The sequence below is a fragment of the Pipistrellus kuhlii genome, unplaced genomic scaffold, assembly GCF_014108245.1.
Source record: "Pipistrellus kuhlii isolate mPipKuh1 unplaced genomic scaffold, mPipKuh1.p scaffold_m20_p_11, whole genome shotgun sequence".
Classification (NCBI taxonomy): domain Eukaryota; kingdom Metazoa; phylum Chordata; class Mammalia; order Chiroptera; family Vespertilionidae; genus Pipistrellus; species Pipistrellus kuhlii.
In genome coordinates, this window is record NW_023425416.1 from 40,106,056 (window position 1) to 40,133,116 (window position 27,061).

The 27,061-nt window shown below is 37.2% G+C and overlaps 1 protein-coding gene across 13 annotated transcripts in view; it reads left to right on the top strand.

Annotated features, from left to right (window-relative positions):
• RBMS3 (RNA binding motif single stranded interacting protein 3) overlaps positions 1–27,061 on the top strand; it is a 615,090-nt gene that overhangs the window by 526,735 nt on the left and 61,294 nt on the right. For 10 of the 13 annotated variants that reach the window (XM_045579333.1, XM_045579338.1, XM_036431671.2 and 7 more), the window contains 2 exons: positions 16,179–16,289; positions 24,272–24,319. In XM_045579333.1, coding sequence (XP_045435289.1) covers positions 16,179–16,289; positions 24,272–24,319 — 159 coding nt within the window. The remainder of the gene's footprint in view (positions 1–16,178; positions 16,290–24,271; positions 24,320–27,061) is intronic. The other 3 variants (XM_045579337.1, XM_036431674.2, XM_036431673.2) reach the window with 1 other exon arrangement.

Consider the following 27,061-nt stretch of genomic DNA (forward strand, 5'->3'; position numbering starts at 1 on the left):
GGACATTACTATGTATTAGGTCTATCCTCTGAGGAATCCATTGAATTGTAATTAGATTTTTGAGGATTTTTTCATTTTATAAAATATCCCACCATATTCAGAATAGGTTGCTACATGGAATGTGTGGGTTAGCTGTGTTTACTACTCCATTGCTATGCAAATACTAAAAGGCACTAATTAAACAGTTGTTTCTGTGGTGAATGCAGAAACCTTAAGAGGAATGACACAGTAAAATACTACCCTTAATTAACAAGTGGGTTGACAATTGGCATTAATGAAAGAACTAAGGAGAGCAGAGGCTCTCCATAAGTGAGTTATGATTGACATCTATAATTACTGCTAACTCTTCTTCAGAGATGAACCAATCCCTCCCTTGAGACTCCAGACCTCTGCCTATAAAGGCATTTTTATTCTGATAACTAAGATAAGTTTAAAAAAATAAGTTCTAAACTCTAAATATCAGCAAAATACATTTTTAAAAGTTATTAAGGCTTCAACGTTTCAGACAGTTGGCATGTATACCCTAATTTTAGCAGCCCCATCAATATTAGAAAGTGATATCATTCTTTCTACTAAAAGTTTTGCTTTGTCAATTTTAAGCAAGCCAATATAAGTCTTCTTAAGAAGAAGATTAATTTTTGTTCCTAAAATATATGCTAACATCAGGGTATAATTCCACCACAGAACAACTTCAGTTAATTGTCTATCCATTTAAGAAAGATGTTATAGTCTCGTCACAGTATTTCAAAGAGCTGGATGAGTTTGGTGGTGTAAACATTTCCTCGTGGGAACGTTGTACAATCAAAAGAAAAGAAGTGATTGATGGATGCGTACTCCAGCTAATTGAAGTGGTTCGGAGCCTACCAGATGTTTTCAGCTGAATCATGCCCCCAGATGCGATTGCTTCATGATTTTTTAATCTAGGGATTACCCAGATTGGCTAGCTTGGTGACATTTGAGTGTTCCAAATAAGTCTGCCTCTCTTTTGTTGCGTACTTTGCAAAGAGCTCGTGTCTAAAGCTGGCCTATCTTCTGCCCTGGAAATGTTTTCAAGGAAGTTATCAGGGCTGTTTGTTTTTCCTGCTCTTGGATGTGGTTTTTTTTGGTGAGGTCAGAAGAATGGAACGAGAGCTGCCACAGATGACACCGGAGCTATTTCCACAGCTGGCTGCAGAGAGTGGGTAGTCCCTCACAGATGAGTTCGCATGTGGAGGTAGATGATATAAAACATCTGTCACGACGGGAATAAGCAAAAACAATATCCCTTTGAAGATTGCCTTTTAATGATGAGGTGGGGGGTTCTGTCTCCATCACGGGAGTGAAGGATGTAGTTGTTGGCAGGCAGATGGCTTCAGGCTTGCTCTTGCATGAAATAAAGCAAAAGTATATGTTGAAAACCTCTGATGCTAGTCAACTGCCTAATTTTGCTGAACATTCATTTCCCCACATATAATCTGTGCAAAAGGGAGGGCTTGCTAAAAGCTGAAGGGTGGGAGAAAAACTACAAGAAGAAAAAAAAAAAAACACTGATTCTGAATATTTTTCTCTTGACTAACTTTAATGCAATAGCGTAATTTCAACTGGTGGTTAAAATATTTTTATTTTTTACAATAATTTTAATGTGTTTTTAGCTCCATGTTATTTTTCATAGAAGTTTCAAGTAGTAATATAAAAAGGGTATATCATCATGGCCACATGAGGATAAACACTTCAAAATTTGAATACCAGTTAGCAGACATAAAGTCATATTTGTCTCCCTTCAATGAACAGTAGGACATAATAAAAATACTTAGTGAACAATTATAAGAGATGATTATAGTTTAGTTTCTCATTCCATCTACCTTAAAAAAATAAAATAAATGAAATTAGCATACATTTTTGCTTCATAATTTGTTTAGAAAGAAAAATCTTGACAATAGATTCACTGGTAGCAAATAAATGCTGAATATTAGCCAACAGTGAACTTTTAGATCTCCTGTTACAAGAGCCAGAAGGGTGCCAGTGTCACCTCTTGCCCCCAGTCACATTGCTGCAAACCATGGGATCCTGCTACTTCTGCCACCTCTTGGCCAGTGAAGTGAATGCCACATGCCCTGCCCACCTGTTATTCTAAACTCTCTTCCAAATCTAAGTCCTTTGCAGGAACTTTTGGTTAGCAGAAGCCACATTCTCTAGCAGCAAGGGACTCTAGGAAATGTAGGGTTTCTCCAATTCTATTTTGGAAAGGCAGGGTTCAACTTGTGCGGAACTGATAACATGGATAGAGAATCCTCTATAATAAAAGCCTAATATGCAAATCAACTGAACCGCCTAATGACTGGTTGCTATGCCACTCACCACCAGGGCTCAGATGCTCAATACAGGAGCTGCCCCCAGCCTATAGACCCCAGGTCAGCCAAGGAGCCATGAACAGAACTTACCTCCCACCTTGATGGCCCCTCCAGTCACCCCTCAGGGGAAGGCGATTGGCCAGGGGTGGGTAGTGCCAAGCTGGCCACAGTAGGTACCAGTGGGGTTCCCCCGACTGCCCCACAGGTCACTCCCTAAATCGGCCCTGATCACTGGCCAGGCCTAGGGATCCTACCTGCATTAATTTTGTGCACCAGGCCTCTATTTAAAACATAAATGTCTTCAGCCATGACTGAGAGAGATAAACCAAAGGAAGTAATTGGATTAATCTTAATTGAGAGATAGTAAAGTGCTCAACAGAGCCAGTTTCACTTGAAGACAGACAGGATTTGGATCCATTTCAGATGTAGCATTGACAACACTGGACTGTGGGTTTGTTATAAATGATGAGAGAGAAGGAGAAGGCAAGGATGACCTGGAATTTTTCATACTATTCTAATAATCAAATGTAGGAGAAAGAATAGAGGACAGAATGAGAACAAAAATAGTCAGAATGGGTCATGGTTGTTTTGAGATGCCTGAGATGCTAGATCAGTGATCAGTTGCAAATTTGGGTCAGGAGTGCAGACAAAAGGTCAAGTCAACAAAAATCTTTCATTTTTAAACTAACTTTAGCACTTGTGATTGCTTTGATGAGGGTCTAACAAGCAGTCATATTTCAGTTTTATTTCTAACATCATACTAACACCATATATGTGTGTGTGTGTGTGTGTGTGTGTGTGTGTGTGTGTGTGGTATGTGTGTAGATGTTGAGTCTTAACTACTTTATACCTCTTAATACTTATAACTCCTTTTTTTTTCTTTTCTCTTTTTTTAAATATATATTTTATTGACTTTTTACAGAGAGGAAAGGAGAGAGATAGAGAACTAGAAACGTCGATGAGAGAGAAACATCCACCGGCTGCCTCCTGCACACCTCCCACCGGGAATGCACACGCAACCAATGTACATGCCCTTGACCGGAATCGAACCCGGGACCCCTCAGTCCGCAGACCGACGCTCTACCACTGAGCCAAACCGGTTTCGGCTTATAACTCCTTTTCTAAATCTGGACCATAATAGACATTTCAAATTCATTTGGTGAATATTTGGAAAGAATGGAAGTTTTAGTGTAAGAGTTGCCATGAAAACGTTTCATAGGAAATGAAATTTTGGGGAGATGGCCAAAGGAAATTTTATAGGTAAGGCAGATACCCTATGGAGACTCTTCATGAACTGAACTAAATATCCAGTTGTTTGCAGTTATATTTGTGAGAGGCATATTAATGTTGCTATGGTTATTTGAAGCTGTTTGGCCCTTCAATAGGAACTGGAAAAGAAATTAAGAAAAATGATTAAGAAACAAATCAAGAATCTCTTTAAAAACAATGCAGTAGAAAATGTACTCAGAGCCATGGCAGACATTAAAAAAAGAAGAAATTAAGCAAGTTTTCTCAAGTTTGATCTTAAATATGACTTATCTGGGAATCTTATTGAACTGCAGATTCTGATGCAGTGGGGCCGGGGTTGGATCTGATTTTATATCAGGCTCCCAGATGAGTCTACCTGGTCCTGGACCACATGTTGAGGAACAAGGTACTAGAGAGTTTACAGCCATTCCATTAAACTTAGCAAAAGTCATAATTACTACTATAGCATTACTATTTAGGAGAAAGGGCAATAAAATCTAAGAGAAATAAAAGATGTTTTTATGTATAAGTTTCTTCAACAAATAGGATACTGAACAAAAGAAACAAAATTGGCTTTCATCTCATCTATTGGACAACTTTATGTACATGAATTGACATGTCACAGGCCTCAGATTAGATCTTGGTTGGATGCTAATATAATGTAAATTTTACCTTGGGACATGGCCATTGCATCAGGACATATTTTATGTCAGTGTCACATTTCAAACCATCTCATCAATAGTATATATACTGAGTGTGAGGCATGCTAGTGACAAATGTACTAACACAAAGTGTACTTTAAAGGGAGTGAATTAGTTTTTTTAATTGGGTCTTGACTTCACACCTGTATCCTTCGGTCTAGTTGAGTTGCCAGCTCTCACCAGGCAAATTTCTAAAAATGCCTTAAAAGAGAAAAGAAATAACCCAGAAATGTTCTCCGAGGGACCACAAAATAAAGTCCATTTTGCAGCAAATTGCAGGACTAGGAATAGTTGCTTTCCTTGTAATAGCCAGAATCAAGGTGCCTTGTGACATATTTAGGCAATTTGCACTATAAACAATGGCCATAAGTAGAACAGCCAGCTTTTCCTCTTGATCACCCCTGGGGTTTGAGAAGTAATTTCCCAGGCCCATTCACCAATAGAATCCTGCAAGGCCTTGGAAATGATCTGCAGCCAGGTCTGGGGGCCTATTTGTCAGGAGGGAGAAGTTTTTAATGAGAGGCTTTATGACAGCTCCCCGTCCTGAGTGCTAGTTAAAGCGAGATAAACCTTTTACCAGACAAAAGACGCTACCTATAAATATTCAGACATCTGCCAGGAACCCTATTTGCCTTATCGTTTGGAAAAAGACTGGCCTGAAATACCATTTAGTACATGCATTTTCAACTTCCCTGTACGTTGAAAACCTACTTGGAGGTGTACAAAGTGATTGCTGTGTGAGTGAATAAAGCATTTCCCCCCTCTTATCGCATGGCGAGGTTTGACAAGAACCTGAGCAGATATACGGCTATGAAAACGGTTTGTGGCATGGGAAAGCCCTAATGAAAAAGTTTACACTGCAGTTGTGTCAGTGTCTTAGCTGTAATACATGAAGGGAATGTTGTACTATGTAATGAGGGATGTATAAGTGTTCCATAGAATGGAAATTATGTAGTGAACTCAAACACATTAAAGTTCCTTGGGTAGTATGTAGCCTTTAGAAGACCAGGAATTCTCATACTAAATGACAAAGACATCAAGCTGGCATTTGTCAGTCAGGGCCACTGTTAAAGGAAAGCAAAGCCATTGAATGAATGGATTTTTAAGACCATCCTATTATCCAATCGGATTGCTTTTGTTTTTTGTTGTTGTTTTTGTTGTTGTGTGTTTAATTGAATCCTCTTATCCAGTGTCAGCATGGAGTTGCTATTGAGTTTATATCCCTTTAAAGCCAGGGATACCCTGGCTGATAAGCAAGTGCCATCTCTCATTTAGTCATTCAGCACCATTCCTACCTCTTTTATAATAGACACCGTGCTAGGTTGTAGAACCATTGGGAAATGAATAAACATCATGAGTGGTACAGTGGACTTAGAATACAGGGGAGAAATAAAGGATGATCATGTTCAAGGTGTGTGACATACAGCATGAGAAAAGAGAGAAGCAACTGATCAACAGCTTGAGTTCAGACACAGGAAATGTTTCTTAGAATGTAGCACTTGATCTACACACATGCACACCTGCTTTAGATGCCTAAGACAGCAAGGAAGAGAGAGAAAGATGGGTTAGAGAAGGATGAGTTCATTGTGGTAGGAGGAGAGACCTTATGTGGATAGTCTTGGAGAATTGGACCAAAGGGTAAATGGGAAGCCATGAGCTCTTTATAAAGCATGTGTGCTATACTAAAGATCTACCTGTAGGAGTCTTATTTTGGAGATGTCATGTGGAACTAGAATAGAAAGGCACGGTCTCATGGGTGATCCTACTGCTGATTCCATCTACAATAAATGATTTCTGGATAGGCGAGCAGGCATGGAAAATATTTTGATCCCATCACTGAATCATCTTATGTGCCCTTAAACTCCTCCAATACATTAACTTACAACAGCTATTGGCTTAACAGTGCCCATGTCCTTAATATGTGACATTTCCACTATGAAATAATATCTGTCAAGATGCTAACTCAGCTACAAAATGTGATCTATGCTATACTTTGGTAGAGAAGGTAGTTTAACATGGCTTCTTTTATATTCCCTCTTGGAATGAAAAAGAAGGAAAATGAATTCTGCTTTATCTTTAAAGGGATGTGCATATTTTTAGGGTTATCTTTAAGGTAGGAAAATGGTAAGGAGCTGTTCTCCATATCTCTAATATAATTTTTAATTATGTAATATATTTTATTGGTATATATCAGTAGTTTTCTTTGTATCTTAAAGAGTAGGAAAGATAGTGAAATATATTATGACCAACCCATTCATTTGGTAAGTGTTACAGCTTAATGTCTTTAATCTCTATCTTCTTAAATCTCTTTCTTCTTAAATCTCTTCAAACTGATTTTGGAACTGTATGCATGTGCGAAGAAGGCATATACCATAAGTTCTGCAAAGTAAAGACAAAGGACTTAGGTTGCACTATTAGATTTTTCCACATAAACTGTGTCTTTCATATCTTCAGAACACGTGTGGATTTTCATAACACACGTTTGTGCTGAGAGCCACACTTGATTAAATTATAGAATTAGAATGGGAAGCTAATGGACATGCATTCACTCTTTGTTGCTGAAGTCATTAGAAGCTCACTGAAGTACTGTGATCCTCCTATGCACATTTCATATTTCTATTGGCTCTGCAACTATGATCTTGTTAAGTAGAAAAACAAAAGGAAAAGAATATAGTAACCCACCTGCATAGTGAATTTCCTTTCATAATTTTAACAAGTTTAATGATTAAAAAATTAATCATAGTATTGCACTTTAGTCAACAAAACCATTTGACCATTGGGCCCCATGTCTTCAAGTTTTTAAGACTCCCTCAGTAATGTAACATATTTACATTTTGATCTATAAAAATTCTAAAGAAGCTGTTAAAAACATCAAAGTCGCTGCCAAACAGATTTCTTTAGTTTTAAGGAAAAAAAAAATTTGAAAGGATTTAATAAAGCATTGTTGAGAATCCTAATTATCTAAGTACCTGCTTTGGTAAGAAATACTTCAATGTGACATACTTATATTCTTATTCAAAATGACATTATTTTATAAATATGTACTTAACCAATCTTTGAAACCATTATTCACAGTTGAATAGGCATGGCATTTAATTAGGATTCCTTTAAAGGAGACTCCATGTTTAAAACTAATTTGGTTTTTGTGTCTTTTAATTTTACATAGTTTTTACTTTTTTAATTTGTAATTGTAATTGATTGTGAGAAAGGAAGGGAGACGGAGGGAGACCGAGAGAAACATTAATTAGCTGCTTCCTACAATCCCCTGAACTGGGATTGAACCTGCGACTCAGGCATGTGCCCTGACCATCAATAGAACCAGCAACCCTTCGGTGCATGGGATGATGCCCAACCAACTGAGCCACACTGACCAGGGCTAATGTTACATATTTTTAAAACAATTCCAATTAATGGCAACTAAATAAAAAAGCAACACAAAATTAAGAATGCATAAGAGAAAAAGAAAAAAAAATAACTTTTTACAGCTAATAGCTTTTCTCTTTTTGGATAAACCATATATATAACTGTTCTAAAATTATCTGCTTGTAAACATCATACTCAGCCCACAGTGACACTTTCAAAGTAGCAGTCCAAATAGTATAGCAATTGAATCTAAGCCATCTAAACATAGAAGAGAGAAACCAACTCTAGTTAGCCATATCTCTAAAATAAATAGAAATAGAAATTTAAACTAAAAAAAATAATCACATAGCCATATCAGTCTTGCCTCCTTTCATTGATAAATTATAGGATTTAGGCAGTTTGTTTAGATGTCAACCAACTATGTGATGTCAAGTCTTTTAGAAACTTGTTTATATCATTATTGTAATTTTGGTGCAGGAGCTAAGATTTGCTATTAGTTGCTGAGCATGGAGAGTTGAATAGGTACTTCGTGCCATTTTCTAATTACTGACACTTCAGATATCTTTCTCATTCTGTATAAATGGAGCTTATGAATATATGTCTGCATATGCCAGGTTTTCTGAACCTCAGCGCTAATGATGTTTGTGGCTGGATAATTCTCTGCTGTAGGGCTGTGTCCTGTGTGTTGTAGGATGGCTTCTACTATCAATGGCCTTTTCCCACCACGTGTTACTAGCATCCCTTCCCCAAATGTCTCCAGATATTGTCAAATGTCCCTTCTAGATTAAGCAACATACTTTTCATTTTAATAATGTCCACAGATATGAGGTGGTGGTATTCATAGAACTTTTTATATCAGGTGAATGTCAGATCTCATTTTTAAGAATATGGTGATTGAAGATATTAATAATTTCGCAAATGTGTGTGCTGAACCACGGTTTTCAAACTGCCCCTTGCAAAAAGTTTTCTCAAAAGCTTTGGAATAATGCTCCATTTTGACTAGTTCTCTCAAACTTGCATTTTTTAATTTTTCTTTTGATTTGGAATTTTGTTCTTTCATCCCCGCCGGTATTTATGAAGCATATGTTTTATGCCTCATCCTGTAGATAGCACAAAGTCACTCTCATTTGACAGTGGTGAACGAGCAGACATGATTCAGGCCCTCAAATAAAAAATGTTGCTAAATGTCAGCCATGTTTCATTTCACTGAATAATTAGAGGCAGAGGTAGAGAAAAGTTAAGTATCAAAAACTGTTTTGAATATCTACTGCCTGACATCCCTATTCATTGGGACTACAAAAGATGTGTGAACACAACCCTTGCCCTCTTGGAAGGTATAATACTGAAAGAAGCAATTAGAGAATAACAAGGGGAAGGAAGGGATTAAGTGCTCAGATGGAGTCCTCCGGGCAGTGCGGATTCCTGCTTGCCATGGTGATTGATCTTCCTGCCATACGGCCAGTGTTTGTCAGGGATCATTCCAAAATGCTTCCAAAGTCAAAGTCATATCTGCCAGCTCGGGGGCAGCTTTGGAGATTTCAAACATAATTTGTTTTAAAGTCGGACTGCCCTCTACAAGTTGGTTGGAAATTTATCAAGGTAGTTGAGGATTCATGACTGTTTCTATGGAGGGGAGGCTTTCTGCTCCATTTTTTTTCTTTTTCCCACAGCAGCAGCTCTGATTAAACTTCTCCCAACAAGCCCATTTGCTAAAAACAAAAAACAAAAAAAAATTTTAAACCACCTATGCAAAGATCACAAATGAAAAAGATTAAATATCTCTGCATACCCGGCAAGGAATGTTGCACAGAAATATTGCTGGATACTGCATTTGGATAGCTGGTCCCCAGATTAAATAAACTACCTTTATGCCATTTATATTATTACATCATCCTTGCTATTAGAAAATCATTTGCACTCACTGATTTACTTGTAAGCCCTTATCATTCTCTGTTACTCCATTTTACTAAGGTTAAAGATAGTCTGATGTACACAAACTCAATTCAATTATTTTCTAACTATAATAGATTAGAAATATTTAAAAAATTGACAGGCAGAAAACCATACAGATGAGAAAAAAGACAAATGACCTTAAACAATATCATTTTAATTTCAATTTTTATTATTGTCACTCATTCTGTTCCCCCTCCCCTTTGCCAACCTCTACCCAATCTCTAGCCCCCTCCCTCAGCTATCCCCACACTATTGCCTGTGTCCATGGGCTACTTATATTTGTTCTTTAGCTAATCCCTTCATTTTCCTTTATCCAGCCTCCCATTCCCCCCTCCCTTCTGACATTTGTCAGTCTGTTCCATGCATTCATGCCTCTGGCTCTATTTTAAGTTGTGTTAAATGATTACTATAAAAAATTCCTACAATAAAAGTCACGGTAGGAAAAAAGTGTAACATGGGCCACAATTTGACAATAAGGCACTTAGATACAAAGAGAGGGGAAAGAGGGATGGCATTTTTTTTTTCTCTTTCTTACTTACATTATCCAAATAATTTTCTCTCCTTTTTTACATCCTGATGATTTCCAATTCTGTCCCGACCAAAATTTCAAATGGGAAGAATTCTCACACTGGCGACAACACAAGGGAGATGGAGCAAATGGAAGCACTGCAGGTCACCGGGCAGACCCCTGAATTATTCAGACAGTTGTCCATTTCAGCTCATCAAAAATGTAGGCTTGGCCTCTTTGCATATTTAAACAAAATATAATGGGATTATTGCTATAAAGACTCATGCCCCTTTACAAGGCTGGCTTACAATAAATAATTGAGAGACAGTATAAATAAAATAAAACCAAATGTTGGTATTTAAGAACTATAACATTTGTTTACACAACAGCAATTTATAGACAAAGCAGGCTTGTCAAACTTTAGGGTACATCAAAGTCATCTGGAGATATTAAAAAACAGATTGGAAGACACAAAGACAAGATACTCTGATTTTAATTCTGATCCTTAGTTTGCTGCTGCAGGTCCACAGATTGTAAGTTGGATGGCCACTAGTTGGACTAGAGTATGGATAGCTGCAGGAATATGCATGTAGGTGTTCTTCTCACTGTAGTCCATGTCCTGGTTTTAATAGAGGTTATTTTTCTTTTGTTTTTGGTGGTCTTTGTTTTTGTTTTGTTTGTTTGTTTTACACTTCTCTATTCTTAACACAATTATAATTTTCCTTTCTGCTAATACTCCTCTTTATACAATTCTATCACGTGAAAATATGAACAGTACATTCTGATTAAAGCATACTAATGAAATTGATGTGTATCATGTATGATGCCTTCCACCTTGTTGGCCAGATATTGTAACAAACCCTACAGGGCATGATTGCCTCATATAACAGTCCTAGGATAGGGCCTTCCCTAGGCAAGGCTTGATTTAGATGCTCAAAGGATGTCATTTCAAGACCCTGATTTTGAAATTTTGACTTAATCTACAGGCCAGGACATCCCCTCTGAGAGAGAAACTGAAGAAGGAAAGAGGGCTTGAGTAGAGACATTTGAGCAGATGATCTGGGGGAAAGGCATTCCAGGTGAAGGAGAATCCCATGCAAAAGTGATGAAGGAAGGAAAATATTTGAGAAATAGCCAGGAGGCTAGTGTGCATACAAAGTGAATCACACAGAAAATGATAAGAGAGAAAATCAGAGAAGGAGCAAAAGGGCATTTAATCTTGGGCTTTGTTGGGCCTTGCACCGATACTGGCTGTTGACCTGAGTAAGAGGGATAGCCATTGGAGGATTTGGAGCAAAGGAGCTGAGACTCCAGTGTGAACTGTTGGGTTCGTTTTTTCTAGAAGTCGAGGAATGAATTCAGGGACAAGGGAGCAGTAAGCAAAGGGAAGTGAAGTTTATTACAGTGAAAGTAACAAATTTCTTGGCACACCAGAGGGGTCCCAAAAAAGGTTGCTTCAGAAGGTCACTAATCTAGGGGTTTATATTTTTCTGCTCTTGCCCTCTATTGGCTCTTTATTACTCAATCTCTTTTTGCCCTCCTTTCCCTGCTTTAGTTCCCACTCTTGTGTTCAGGGGAGGGCAGCTCTACAGTAGTTGACTGGTACATTCTGCCTGTCTTGCTCACATTCTGACCACCTGGCTCATCTCCTCCTTTTTTTTATTTTTTTATTTTTTTAAATCTTTATTGTTCAAAGTACTAAATATGTCCCCCTTCTCCCCTTATTGACCTCTTCTAGCCACCGTCTCTACTCCAGACCTTAGCTATCATCTTCTCTTCCTGAAGCCCTTGTCCTAAACTGCCTAATCTCATCTAACTGCTCAGGGTGATAGGATCTGACTTAAATTTTCAAAGGATCGCTCTGGTTGCTGTGTTAAACTAAACCAAGAGGAAATAAGAGAAAGCAGGGAAGCTGATCAGCAGATTTGCAATAGTTTCATACAGCTTTTGAGCCAGCTATGTGTGCTCTTGTTGGAAGAGAGCCTGCCCACATTTCCCCTATTTGCCAATCAACTTATATTTCATTTGGGAAATTAAAATATTGATGAACTCTCCAAGACTTGAAATTTCTTTCAACTATTGGCAGAAGGTTAACAACGCAGATGCTTTTCTGGCTTTAGGTCAGCTGTGTTTACTCCACATCAATGATCTTTGGAAACTTTATCCAAATTACTGTTGAAATTGTTTATTTCAGAACTAGGGCGACCAGATCAGCCCTCCATCTCTGGAGCGTGAGCAGCTTTGTTTTTCAGAGGCAGTGGCTAAAACAGATCAGACATTTCCATCAGCTGTTTGGTCATTGTGCTTTTTAGTGGAATTATAGCATGTTACAGTATTTTTCTTTGCAGGCTTAAACATTGAGCAAACCCAGACATCCGGAGATGCTAAAATGAAAAATCTGTTTCCTTTTGCCTCGCCATTTGCCAAGCAAACTCCGTCAGACAGCACATTCTATACATTTCAAGAAAATGACATTACCCCTTAATGTGTTGGCAACATCTGTCGCAAAACACTCTTCAGTCTATGGCTTAACTGCACCGGGTAGAAATTGATTTGGCAGTATATTTCATGAGACAGAATTATAGGTGAGGGCACTAGTTTGGCCTTAACAACCATAGGTTTTATTTTTTTTTCCTTTTTTGTTATTTTTCTTTTTCTATTGTGTTCTTTCTTTTCTCTCTTCTTGGTAAATGTCATGTACAATACAAAGGACATTCTTTGATGAGGAAAGTGACTAGTAGACACCATTCTTGGTTGTAAATAGCCAGCACTTCAAATTCTTGAAGTTTCCTTCCCTGATAAAGTATCACCAAGAAAATGTATTTCATGCTGAAACTGGCTTGGCTCAGTGGTAGAGCGTCGGTTTGTGGACTGAAAGGTCCCAGGTTTGATTCCAGTCAAGGGCATGTGCATTGGTTGCGGGCACATCCCCAGTAGAGGGTGTGCAAGAGGCAGCTGGTCGATGTTTCTCTCTCATCGACGTTTCTATCTCTCTATCTCTCTCCCTTCCTCTCTGTAAAAAAAATCAATAAAATATATTTTTTTTAAAAAAGAAAAAAAAAATGTGTTTCTCCAAGAGGTTCCTGCCTACTATTTCCACCTTACTCTGATTGTAAAGTTATTCCATCCCTTAAGACAGTTATGACATTACTGTTCTTAATAATTTGTGGGAATCCTCTTTTCATGGAACATCTTTGCTGAATACGAGTAAAAAATGTATGTTCTTACCAGTCCTCCCCCAAGAATTACTATTTTCTGATTCATTTATTTGTGATGGCTGGTCTGGGTAGGAAAAGGATGTTTCCCTTACATTGTTTTTACACTCCTTGCCTAGTGCTGCTAGTTACAATTCCAAAGGATGACAAGTCCCTTCCCACTCTTTCCTTTGATTGTCAGGTGTTTGGTTTATACACAGAAGCAGTGCTTGCTCTGTGGCATCTGTAATCAAATGAGTCCCCAAACACTTTCTGAGAAAGGATGTTTTAAAGAGACCAGACAATCCTTCCTAAATTAGTTCATAATTCAGGCGTTCAATCCTTCTATCCTTATCATGCATGGATTTTGATTCATCTGTCACATACTCACATATCTCATTTGCATATTGCCTTCCAAACAAAGACTCAAGTCTGCCTCTCTGCCACACTGGGGAATGAGGTCACCCCCTAGGGTGCTGCAAAGAAATTCTTCTACCAAACACAATTTGGTCTTTATCTCTGATTTACGACAAACAATCTTTATGTGACTCATGTAGGCTGAGGGGTTTCCAAGACTGTGACAGTTTAGCTGTGTGATAGAATCTCTAGGGGCAAATATCCTGAAGAGATAGACTAAATCTCAAGTTCAAGAAGAGTATTGAAGTCTTGCACCTGCTAAGGATTAAAATATAGTGCAAGTGCCACTTTGGGCTTGAAAAAAAAAAAGCTTTAGAACTTGTCGTAACTCTGAGGTTATTCTATATAGTTTTTCTTTAAGTGACTTAAAAAATTTTATTCATCTTAAATGAAGGCCAGTAAGTGATTTTTGTTTTTAATATCAAGTAAAAATGGTTTTGTTAAAGCGATTCAGACAGCAGGAAAAAACTGTGATGTGTCTCTGAATTACAAGTAAAAGTTTTATCATGTTTCTCACTCAAGAAGCATCTTGATGAACAATTCATAGAAGCATCACAAAATTCAAACAACACAAATCCACAACTGTGTATATCTCCAAGCTAAAGACTTTTAAAATAACATATATTTTCTGATTGAACCTTGCTCAAAAGCCTTTTGGAGCAAAGTTGAATCTGTATAGTATTTCCAAATATTTGGCTCAATTGCTATTCTTCCTCCATATTAATGGAAAGGGGTTCACAAAAAAAGGTTGAGTGATAGCCTTTTTTTTTTTTTTTATTGATTTTGTACAGAGAGGAATAGAGAGAGGTAGAAAGTTAGAAACACCAATGAGAGAGAGTCATCGATCAGCTGCCTCTTGCACACCCCCCACCGGGGATATGCCCGCAACCAAGGTACATGCCCTTGACCAGAATCGAACCCGGGACCCTTCAGTCCCCAAGCTGACGCTCTATCCATTGAGCCAAACCGGTCTCGGCGATAGCCTGATCTTTTAACACCTACAGTTGCGAAGTTGGATTTGGATAGTAACATAAGGAATTCATCATCCTGAGCAAAAGCGTTTTAGAAAACATTTGCCTGTGGGTAATCAATTTGGGGTCTGAGAGCTTGTCAACTGCGTGGATCTCTCCTAGTTTTATTTCTTCAAAATATTTACTTACAAATATGGAGAAGAAGCCACGCCATGAAAAAATAATGTTAATAGGAAAAAATAGCATTCAGATACCTATCATGTTATTACCATGGGATGTTTAAATGAGCTGTTATAAGCATGAGCTTCTTCTGCCTTTATAATCATCTTTAAAATAAAACAGTGGGATCATATAATATCAAAGACTCCATCAAACCCTAGATTTTCAATTTTTTAAAAATATTTTCCATTGTCTACGTTAGTCAATTAAGGCATACAAGTAGAATAGAGGAAAAGGAAAGAGAGTATGTGGTCTGGCTCTGTGCTTCAATAGCCATGCGACACTTTGTATATGGACAGAAGTTTTTTGTTTTTTGTTTTTAATATCTATTTTTTACATTCCAATAGTTATAATAAATCAAAAAGCATATTCTAAAAGTAGGCTTTTCCTACCACCTGATGAAACAATTGACATTTTTAAATTTTTAGAAAATTATAGCAGTGTTGCATTTGACTGGCATTTAACAGTTTAGTATCTTCTGTCAAAAGCATAGACACAAATAAAAGTAGGTCAAAATATTCAAATTTTAAAACATGAGAAATAGTAACTTGGATTTTTATAACATTTATATTAGATTTTAGTATGTCCAATGAGATCCAGTGAAGGAACCCATCTGGACCAGTGTTATCACCACAGTGGTAGATTGTACTGAGGTGATCAAAATCTGTCCATAGAAATCATAGATAAATGTTGTAAACCAAAAGTCTTATTCAGTATCAATAAAATCTAGAGAATTTCTATCATATCTGTATATTTTTAATTAAGAAAGTTAGTATTTAGAACAATGAGAGACGGCATATATATGATATCTTGGAATACATTCTACATTAAATATTAAAATTATAAATAACGGGCATTTTAAATACATCACAGATAAATCACAATGGAGGAAAGGAAGTCACCAATGCTATCTATTTAGATCACATGTGTCAAACACAAGGCCCGCGGGCCAAATCCGTCCCACCAGGCCTTGCAATGTGGCCCGCACCGCGCTGTCATCACTGCACTCCGCTGCGTTTCCATCACAATGACAGTTTATGACTGTTCAGTAAACCATTCGGCCCGCGATTTAGGCTGGATTTTAGATTTTGGCCCCTTCTCTGATTGAGTTCGACACCCCTAATTTAGATGAACAGAAAATGTCATGATGCATTTAGCCTTTTCAGTAAAGTAAGCATGTTGGATGTTAAAGCAGTCTATTATGATTATGTTTAAGTTTTAAGTTTCCTTCCTGTGGAACGTATTTTCAGATAGACAATTGTGTGTGCTTCTAGGGTGCTGTGATTACGCCGACAATGGACCATCCAATGTCAATGCAGCCAGCAAACATGATGGGCCCCCTGACACAACAGATGAACCATCTTTCATTGGGCACAACAGGAACGGTGAGTTGAAGATTTTGTTTTGCTGTTTTCTTGGATTTCTTTGACAAGATGAAATACTCTCTTTTCACTGGCATTGTCAGCAAAACTGGCTTTATACTACTGACTAATACACCATTCAGTTCCAGTATGAGCAAGCTGCCTTCTGCCTGCTTATTCCATTCTGGGACATGTTTACTCATATTGACAGAGTTGAAGGCTGTATTGTGTTGCATTTAAATTTGAGTTACTTCCTGTTCTTGAGACAAAATGCACCAAGTATAAAGTCTGATTTTGGAAAAGTGTCTCTATACATGTACATGTGAATCTAGGCCTTGTAACTTAATACACTTGAGCCTGTTTTTCCTTTCCCAGATGCTTACCACTTCAGCTAATATATCATTCCCAGGTTACAGTGAAGGACCAACCTTGACTATGACTAATATGCAGGGTTTTTTATTCAGTTTCCATGTTTAAGTCAGTAAAAAGTAATTGAGAACCTGACATAATCGAGTTCTTTTCATCTTTTTTTTTTTTTTTTTTTTTTTTTTTTTTTTTACTATATTGACATAAATGATGTTGAAAAATGAGAAAGGACTCTAATGTACTTAATCTTATTTTTTACAAGTTGGAATATTTTCGACTAGCCATTATTTTTCCTTGGGGAGCAAAAGTACATCAAACATTTCCCATTGCAGCCTTGATTTTATATCAGGGAGGCCTTTGAAATCATTTGCAATACTTTGTGTTAGTTTTTAAATCCATACAAAGGCAATTCCCCAAATAGTCAGGAAGGCAAATGTTTTAATACAACCTGGAGTACTGCAACTTTGTTAATTATCATTATAGAGAACAGTGGAAGACATCAAAGCCAACCTTTCATGTGACACCATTGCTAAGAATTTTTCATTTTTCATTTTTAATGATGTAAGCAGAAAATATATATTTTCCTTTTACAGGAGCAGGTTAAGTATTATAGAAAGAACACTGGACTTGAAGTTAGGAATTCTAGCCTCAAATCTTGATTGAGCCCTATTGTTTCTATCTGTCCAGTCTCAATTTCTCACTCTGTCTAGTTGAAGTAGTGAACATGATATATGGGGCTCCTTTGACTACTTGCCTTTGTGTCTTTAAAGCTATATATCTCATAGTCACCACTTCTGTGATTCTTCACAATTATGCTAGCATCATCTCCAAATATCTTCATATGGTTTGCTTGACATATAGGCTTTTTGGAAATATAAGATGTTTCTGACATGTCCACTGAGGCCTCAATAATCTGCTCTAAATAGGAAGCAAGTCCATATAGCTAATGGAAAAAGTGGCTTTGTTTCAATAAAGAAGTTTAATTTTATTAACATAAACAAAGTACCTATCTCTAAGACTTCAGTTTCTGATTCTATAAATAGCAGTTGATGATACTTTACCTGTCTCAAGGCTGGACTGGGTCAAATGATTTTTTTAGGTCTCTGACCTAGACTTTTAAAAGTCATGTCTCAGGTGATATTTAACTCTACACTGTGGCACAGCTAATTTTCATCAGAGAGATAAAATTCGAAGGTAATATTTCTGGAGCTTTTAGTACTGTGTTGAGGATTATTTGTCATTGCTTTGCTCATTTACCAGCAAAACAGACTCCATGAAGTGTTGGGAGTTTCTCATGTGCCCGCTATTGATTTCCCTTCATGTCAGCCTTAATCTCCTTGAGGGATCATAAATTCTCAATAAGTGAAGTATTGCAATCTTATTATATTGAATAACAATCTGGAATCTGATAAAAGAGAGAGTTATAATGCAAAGCCCAGCAAGAAACACTTTATAAATCCTAGTCATTTGAATCAAAAGCAAAGCCAGCTGACTTCCTGAAGTTTAAATTTGCAAACTAGAAAAAAAAAAAAAAACACATAAGAGCTAAGTTTAATTGAGATTATGACTGGATACTTTTGGGAATTGAAAAATAAACTAAAACATAAAGAACAAGTTTAGGATTATAGTAGTTACTAATTCTATAACATATTTTATGATTAGTATTGGAGCATTTTCAACAAGAACACACTTACATATAAGATCACTATTTTTACCTAGCTGGAAATGGGCACATTATTTAAGAATGATATACAGTGGTGCCTCGCATAAAGAACGCCTCGCACATCGAACGCTGCACACAACGAACTTCATTTCATGATTCATACAACGAACTTCGTTTCACACAACGAAGTCGCCCGAGCTTCCACGACCGCTTTGCCCGAGCTTCCACGATCGCTGCCGATGTATTGCATCCTTCTGCGCAGGCACTGCAGGCAGTCGTTAGTCACTGCGCTTAACTTAAGCACGTATCGCGGCAATCGTTCTTCATTACGAATTAAATCACGCACGTATCACGGCAGTCGTCCTTTTAAGTTAAACTCAATATTTTTTTTATATCATGATGTATCTAAATAAAAATAATAACAAAAAAATTATCTTTTTTTATGTCATCTTAGCATATTTTATGCTACAGAACGAATTATTTTTTTTAACATGTATTGTTATGGGAAAACGCGTTTCACATAACGAACTTTTCGCATAACAAACTTGCTCCTGGAACGAATTAAGTTCGTTGTGTGAGGCACCACTGTACATCCCATCCCTTTCTCAGCAAAAGTTTGAAATATGAAGTTTATTTTTAATACCAAATATTTTGTAGCTTCCCCCCTCCATTTTTTCTCCCTTCACATTTGTACTAAAAAAAATGCTTATGAATATTATAAACTTTGTATAAATTGATGTTTTGCAAAGGTTTGAAATTTAATAAGGAAAAGCAAAAAAAAAAATAGTAATTTGTTGATTTATTCAACAAAATATCACTGTATTTGGTGTCCAGAATACTGGTATACATATTTCTTGAACTGTCACTCTTGTACTTCAACATGCCATCATAGATTCATTTCACATGAATTTTTGATTGGCATGTGGCGTGACTATCAGATTTTCCCACCTATTACTTTTTTTCAATGTATTTTATTATTGCTGGGAAGATTGCCTGTTGTCACGGGGGGAAAAAGTAGATGTTGGGATCCAACTTGAGTTCATAGTTCAGCTCAGCCCCTTATTAGCTATGCACCTTTAGGTAGGTTATTAACCTCTCTGAACTTTTATTTCCTCCTCTACAAAGTAGAAAAATAATATTTACATCCCCGGTGAGTTGCCAGCATTAAATGCAATGATATATGAGACATTTCTAATACAGTGTGAAATCTAGCAGATAGATGCTTATCAAACAAGTTGTCCTTAACCCCACTACATTCAAGTGGCTTCAACTGGCGGGAAATCAAGTCCAAGTCATCAGAAGGGATGTAGGAAATTAACAAGTTCACAGCACAACACACCAGCCTACTCTGTTTCGTTTGGCATAACGTATTTCTCTCTCACGTTTCCACTTCCTTAGCGTCTAGCATACTCTTCCAAGGTTGTAAACCCCAAAATTCTAGAGGCCAGCCAAGTCACATTAATGAATCAAGTTGGCTGATGGAAGCAAAAAAAAAAAAAAAAACCCCTAGAAGTACAGAATCAAATTTGGTCTACATTTACCGCTCATGTACTATAAATATACTTGACAGCAGAGGTCACATTTTAAGTTAGAGATGTTTTTAATGCAATCCTAATACTTTCTTTGCCTGAGAGGTAAGTGAAGAGTAGTGGGAGATGCCTCCCTTGGCAGCCTGGAACGTGATGTTGCCTCTAAAGAAGGCAGCCTCTACTCAACTCCAGGTCATTATTGCTTCAGAGGCATATAGACCGAGGGTGGTCTCACCTTCCAATTTTGTAAGGTAAAATAAATATTTAAATCTTAATGGAACATTTCCCTGTATTTGAATACTGAACCCAGTTTGCTTGAAAAGCTGTCAGATTGTGTGACTCCTGCCCAGGGATTTCTGAGGTCTCCTCTGACTCTTCTGGCCATTGCTGCTTCTGTTCTTTCACAGGCCGTTCAGACATGGTTTCATTTTTTAACTTCGTATTAATACATGAGTTTCCCCTTAAGCCATGCCATCTACTTTCATGGTTTTGAACTCCGCTTGATAAGCCGAAGACTCTTAAATCTGAGTCCTCAGTGCTAACCTCATCTTTTCATTTCTAGACCCATTTTTTTCCAACTGTTTGCTAACTATCTCATGTAAATCTCCCTCCAACATCTCAAAGTCAGCATGATCCAAACTAATCGCATTAGCTTCCCCAGGCTTCCTCCCCACTAATGCCCTTTCGCTTCCACATTCGTGCTTTGTATTTCCTCTCAAGCCATACCCATGCCCTTTTGCTCTTGTAGTCAAATGCTAATCCTAGGACTTGGCCTATACTCTTTCCTTCTCCCTCACCACCACATACAATTACTTTTCAAGTCCCATCAATTTAGGCTCATAGACATTTGTCAAATACATCCCTTCTACCACACTTCTAGACTCTGCCCTGGGTCTCATTTGATTACTTATAATAGTCTCCTAACTGCTCTTCCTGCTTCCTGTCTCAGTGGGCTCCAATCCATTCTCCAGCATGTTGCCACAGCCAGTCAATCTAAAATTATCTGATCATGTGTCTCTCTTACCAGTAACTTTTCAGAGGCTTTCAGACATCTAAGCTCACTGCAATTCTACAAACAAGATGTGAGCAGTGACGAGTCAAGATAAAGACAGGAACCTCAATCCAGAAACAGACAGGCTCCAGGGGAAGAGCAAGGAGAGACCAGTGAATGATCTACAGTAGACAGTGGTCCAGAGCTAATGGGAATTTGGAGCTAGATTGGAAGTTTCCAGTATTAGAAGAGGGTAGGGGGAGGGGGACCGTAGGCCATAGGCCACATCCCACTTTCCTTCCCAAGATCCCTGGGTAAGGAAGTTTATTGAGATGCCTCTTTTTCATCTTCATAAAAGTAGGCATATTTGGTACCTTGTAACCTCCAATTTTGAGGTGGAAGCCAGGTAGTTTAACTTTTCTCTACCATTTGCCACCTCAAATGTTTATTGTTCAATTCTCTACATATTTTTTAAGCTAGACAGAATCTCCCAGACTTAAAGGAAATAGCTGTTTTATTCCAGGGCTGTGCTGACCTTGGAGAATTTTGTAGCTTTACCACCTTTTTTTTTTGTCATAGGAATCCTTGCATAGAACCAAAGCCCTGTTAACCACCATTTCTTATCACTGTATTGTAAGCATTAGCCGAAATCACTGGGGGTTTTACTGTGTTATGAGAACCTCCAAATTGCATGGCAATCTTGTTTTACAAGTTTCTTATCTCCTTTTCATTTGTTCAGTTGGTGGTCACCAGTGGCTTACAATGTCACCAGAATCTGTTGAAAGAAATAAGAGTTTTTGTTCTGCAGGCTCCTTATCTGCAGTTCTGTTTGTGTCCTCCAAACCACTGGTGGTTTGTGACATCACTGAATTCCATGGTGTAACCATAGCCACTCACAAAGATAATATTGTAATTCTACTCCATTTGTGCATGTAGTTCTCCAACATTTTTTCAGTCATACCATTTTTTCCTTTAATATTCTAAAATGTTGAAGGTATCAGGTGAAATTCCTGAATTACTAATTTTGCTCAGAATTACCATTTTTAATTATTACATATCAGTATCAGGACTAAGAGTAATAAAGAACAACACATCGTGCTAAATGGGCTCATGACTAGAAAATAATATCGTAAGTTCACAAATGGCAATGAGTATATCTCCATAAATGGTTTTTGAGGGAAAAGTGTCAGTTAATTAAAAATGGTCAAATTCAAGACTGAAAATATAGATAAAAGGGAATCATTTTTTTTTTAATTTGTTTAGTCTTATTCTAAGATAAATGAACTTTGAAGGTAGTCTATAAACAAAAAGTAAATAGGCATTAAGTGAAAGTCTAGTATTATGAAAGTTTAATTGCAAATATTAAGCTTTTGCTGCTTAAAAAGGTATTCTGACTTCAAATTAATTAACAACAAAATACAAGAGCCGAATAGTTAAAAACAATGTGAATGTATAGTTGGTAAAAGAGGAAATAGAATGCCAAAAAACATAAAAAAATAATAGATAGTAATTTAATCAAATACACACAGAGACATACACACATAACCCATTAAATAAAGTTATAAAATGCATTGCTGATGAAGGTGTGAGGAATAAACATTCTCATTATGTGATGACAGGGATCTAAATTTATAAAAGTCCCAGTTGGATAGCAAGGTGGACAGTCAAGACATTTTAAAACAGTTCTGATGATTGACCAATAAGTTTTAATTTTAGAAGCAATTTTATGGAAATATTCTAAAGTAACAGTAAAGCCTCTTTATACCTCAGTAGTGTTCAGGTTTGTTATACTGTTTAATGAAGAAGAATGATTAAGCCATAAGCCACCCACAGATGAGAATGTAATATTACATGGAAATATAAGAAATTTAACTAAGTAGGAAAAGGATGAGCTATCATTATGAGCAGGATGTAAATGTGCACATGTAGCAAACATGAAAAAATATTTATGAAATAAGGCTATAGAAATACAAAACAAGTGTGGTTATTTCTGGGTGAGGGGATTAGGGATCATTCCTATTTTAATCATATTTGTATACATTCTGCAAGTTTACAACAATAACATTTACTTTTATTATTTATTTTTAATATAAATGTATTTGTGGAAAAATGACTAGTGGCATGATCGTAAAATTAACTTTTTGTTTGTTTGTAGTAATGTGTGATTGCAGTTTTTAAAAAGGAACTAGGAATTGCTACCACTATTTAAGAACATATTTGAAGATCCTATAAAAATGTTTCTACTTATTCCAGCTTTGGTGATGATAATCAACTCACTAGTTCACATACCTGTTGCGAGAAGCAAAATGACTCATGCCTAAGGTGTTTATTTGCCTTTGAACCTTTGGTCAATATTTTTAATCTGTCTTCTCATGAGAAAGTGATTAACATTGTCCTTTTGTGGCAAGGAGATTAAATGGAGAAATGTCTGATAGTCCAAATGAAGTTTTTAAGTCAATGGGGGAAAAAGGAAAGTTTGAGATTTTAGTTTTTAAACAAAATAATGATCATATAACAGGAATAAGGGTCTCACAGAACATCTATGTAACTGTGTTTTGGCAGTTTATTTGAATGTGAGCAGTATTTGGTCTTTTTACACAGTCTACCCCTCCAAGGAAAATTGGACCTTTCTATTTTTAAAGGGGGGAGGGGATGGAGGAGCCTTGGGCCATAGACCAGGTCCAACTTTTCCTTTTCAGATCTCTGGCTAAGGAAATTTACTAAACCAAAGCCTTTTTCTCATTATGTATATATATATATTTAATCCCATATAACCTCAAATTTTGAAATGGATGCCATGTAGTTTAGTCTTTCCCTAATATTTGCTACCTCCAATGTTACAACACTTAGGAAAAAGACAGCAATCATCGTTGAATAGATTCTTCTACTTGTCCCTGCTCTCACTGCTCCAGCAGGCAAAGCTCCTTGGTCTTGACTGGCAACCACTGGGATCAGAGTCAGAGCTGAGTGATCAAAATGTGTCAGCCCCATAGAGTATGAGAAAGTGCACATTTTTTTTATTGGTCTCTGAAATTTTCCATTTTTTTTTTTTCCCCCTCCAGGACTTTGTTTCATATTGTGCTCTGGGCCCCTTCTAGATGGGCTGCCTTGAGGAACTTTTGGGTCAGTCAGAGAGGGTACAGATTTCACCTTGATACCCATAGTAGTGACCGAAGTAATGGGTAGACTGAAGAAGATGACTGTGTATTGGGACAGAATGTACTGTCCTAGCAGGTGGAGCCTAACAAACACCATGTACAGTGTGATGGTTATGGGGACTATTGTAACAACTGCAAACTAGATAGGGGTCATAGTACCTGAAGAACTTGGAGGTAGGGGGGTTAGGCAACCACATGACATAGAGTGAGTGGGGCACTTCCGAGATGTAGAGCTAAGATTCTGTTTTATTTTCTTTTGTACTTCATTGCATTCTTTCTCATGCTCTTTTCATTCAAAGATTCAGTCCCAAGACAGGATTATGATACTCCACCAGCTGTTGTGTCAGGTAGGAAAATTCTAATTCCTTTCAGACTTGATTGGTGGGGAGAGATGGAAGTTGCCTGGTTTTCTCCGAAACTCTTTAAAGCAGTGATTCTCAATGGGGCTGGGTGCGAGGAACTTAAATTTCAGTTTGGGAATGGGTGGTTGAGTGTGGGCAAGGGAATGGGCAGAGCATGGTTCAAAAATGTATTTAATAATTCAGTCCAGTTTTGTGTATGATAAATAAATATGTTGTTTCTATAATAAAAAGTAAAAGCTCAAAGACATTTGATCTATGAAGGATACACAGAACATAGAGTCTATGTTCTGTGTATCAGAGGCTCTTAGTTGGGAGAGGATATTTATGTTTATCAGAGGAGGGCACAAATTAATAGAATGTAGTTTGAGAAGCACTGCTTTGGAGACCAGAATTCTTCTGAAATCAAAAAATCATCCCATTTTGCTTGCTCAACACCCAGCGTAGTGTCTCTCACCCATAGTAGGTGCTCAATATAATTGTTTGTTGAATGAATCAAAACTTCAGATTTGTTCCAAAAATGATATTTTGGATATTGAAAGAGAAGCTGCCAATGTTCTACTTGTACAGCAAAATGTCAGAGAGTGATCTGAGAATCCTTTAGGATCTTGAGGATTTTTATTAGCAACATTTAAGTTGTTTCATAAACTTTGGTGGTGCAGTTTATAATAGGGTATGCGTGTGTGAAAAGGTGGGTTTTTATTTTGAATTTTGCCTTAACTTTGAATTTTGGTTTCATGGAAAGAGGATAATGGGCATAATTTTTCGCTTTTGTTGATCTGTTTTTAAATAAAATACTGGCAGCCTAAAGAGCTGTGAACCCTTTAATCCTTTCACGTGTTAGATGATGAGGATATACAATCTAAAGCAAGCAATGAAGGCCAGGAGAGCCCATCAGTCGGTAGAGCCTGGCCACTGAGTGGTAGTTTTCAGACAGAGAGCAGCATGCTCTTAGCCACTGGGTTTACCTGACCTAGCATCTAAAGGGCAATCCTTTCCTCATGTCTGATGGACTTGTATAATGGTGCTCATGGCTGAATATTCATCTTATTAGTTCAATTGAGAAACAATGAGTTAGCTTTCAGTTATAAAGTCACTTTTTTTAAAAATCTTCACCCAAGGAGTGAGGCTATTTTTTCCATTGATCTTTGACAGAGAGAAACATTGATGTGAGAGATACACATCAATTGGTTGCCTCCCATACTTGCCCTGACTGGTGGGGGAGAGAGGGGCGGGTACTGAACCTGCTACCCATGTATATGCTCTGGACCAGGAATTAATGGTGCACAGATTGGCACTCTAACCACTGACCCACACCAGCCAGGACCACTTTGCTTTTTTTGGAGAGCTCTATAAATTGTCATTAATTAAACATCGCTTATCTTTCTCCAAAGTGTGTATCCTATCATAGCATAATGTGTTTCATTTGGCATACTTTGTTTAATGTAATGTAGCCTTTACTTGGTTTAATATATGGCATCTTTGTTTAACAAGAGGCATCTATTCTTGAAAATTCACCAATATTAATAAGGAGGAAAGACAGAAACTGAAACTTTCCTTCTACTAGGTTTTCTGATTCCACTTTTAAGAACACACACACAGACATACAAAAGCAATGAAAACATCAAAAGCACTTACTAGATATTAACCATGGGTCTGAATCAGTGCATATGAATTAAAGCAGAACATCTGGCTTGAAGTTCCCACCTAATTCCACAGACAGCTGCCACAGAAAGTCCTTGAGCTGAGAAATGACTCAATTAAAGTACAGCCTTAAGAAATGTAATCTGGCATTTTTGTGTGTGCTTAAGCAACAAGAAGCAGTAATCACATAGAACAGTTAGAAAGCCCTGGTATTGATATCATTAATATTTTTTTAAGTGCTAAGATCCCATCAGTGGAATACAAAAGGAGGCACTAATATAGAAGAGATAGGAACAAGAACAATTTACAGGACTTCATAGTTGTTTTCCCCTGATAAGATTTAATTGGTGGTTTGACATCTGATAAATTTGCACAGAGCTTTTTGGTCTCTCTGGTCTATCTATAAAGGAAAATAAGCTTACTTTTAAAAATGTTTATAAATTATCTGGTGGGCACAACTTGAGTAACTTTTGAAAAATGGGATATTCTTTGCCCAACCCTGGGGAAAATCAGGAAAGTGAATCAGGCAAAAGTGTAATAATATTTCCTTCTCATATCTTTCAGTATGTCAATATTGGACAATCAAATAGTAATCAATTCTTTGTCAGTGTAATAACTAAATGGATATCAAAATAGAAGGAGAGAGAAGAGTTACGTTCCTATCACTTCAATGGCTTGATATGTCATTTTCAAGAATCTAATCCAGAGGAAAGGCATGTTTCTCCATCCCCCATAAGCAGGTTATCCTCTAAATTCTAAGGGATCCCATAAGACTTGCAACCAGGGAAGCAGTGGGCAGTGGCATCTCATCATGAGCTAATCCCCTGAACATGTCTCCAAGACACCCTTACATTAATTAATTAATTAATTAACAATTAATACACCAGAGGGAAACGGCCAAGTTCAGTATTGTTGAGTTAGAAGTATCTATGAGGCATCCAAATGGAGATAACACATATTTGGATGTGTGTGTGTCTGGAGGTCAGAAGTTAGCTCTTAGCTTCAGGTAGATATTGGAGTTATTACCTTGAAATTAAGTCATGTCACCCAAGGAATGTGCTTAGAACAAAGACAAGTAGGCGGATC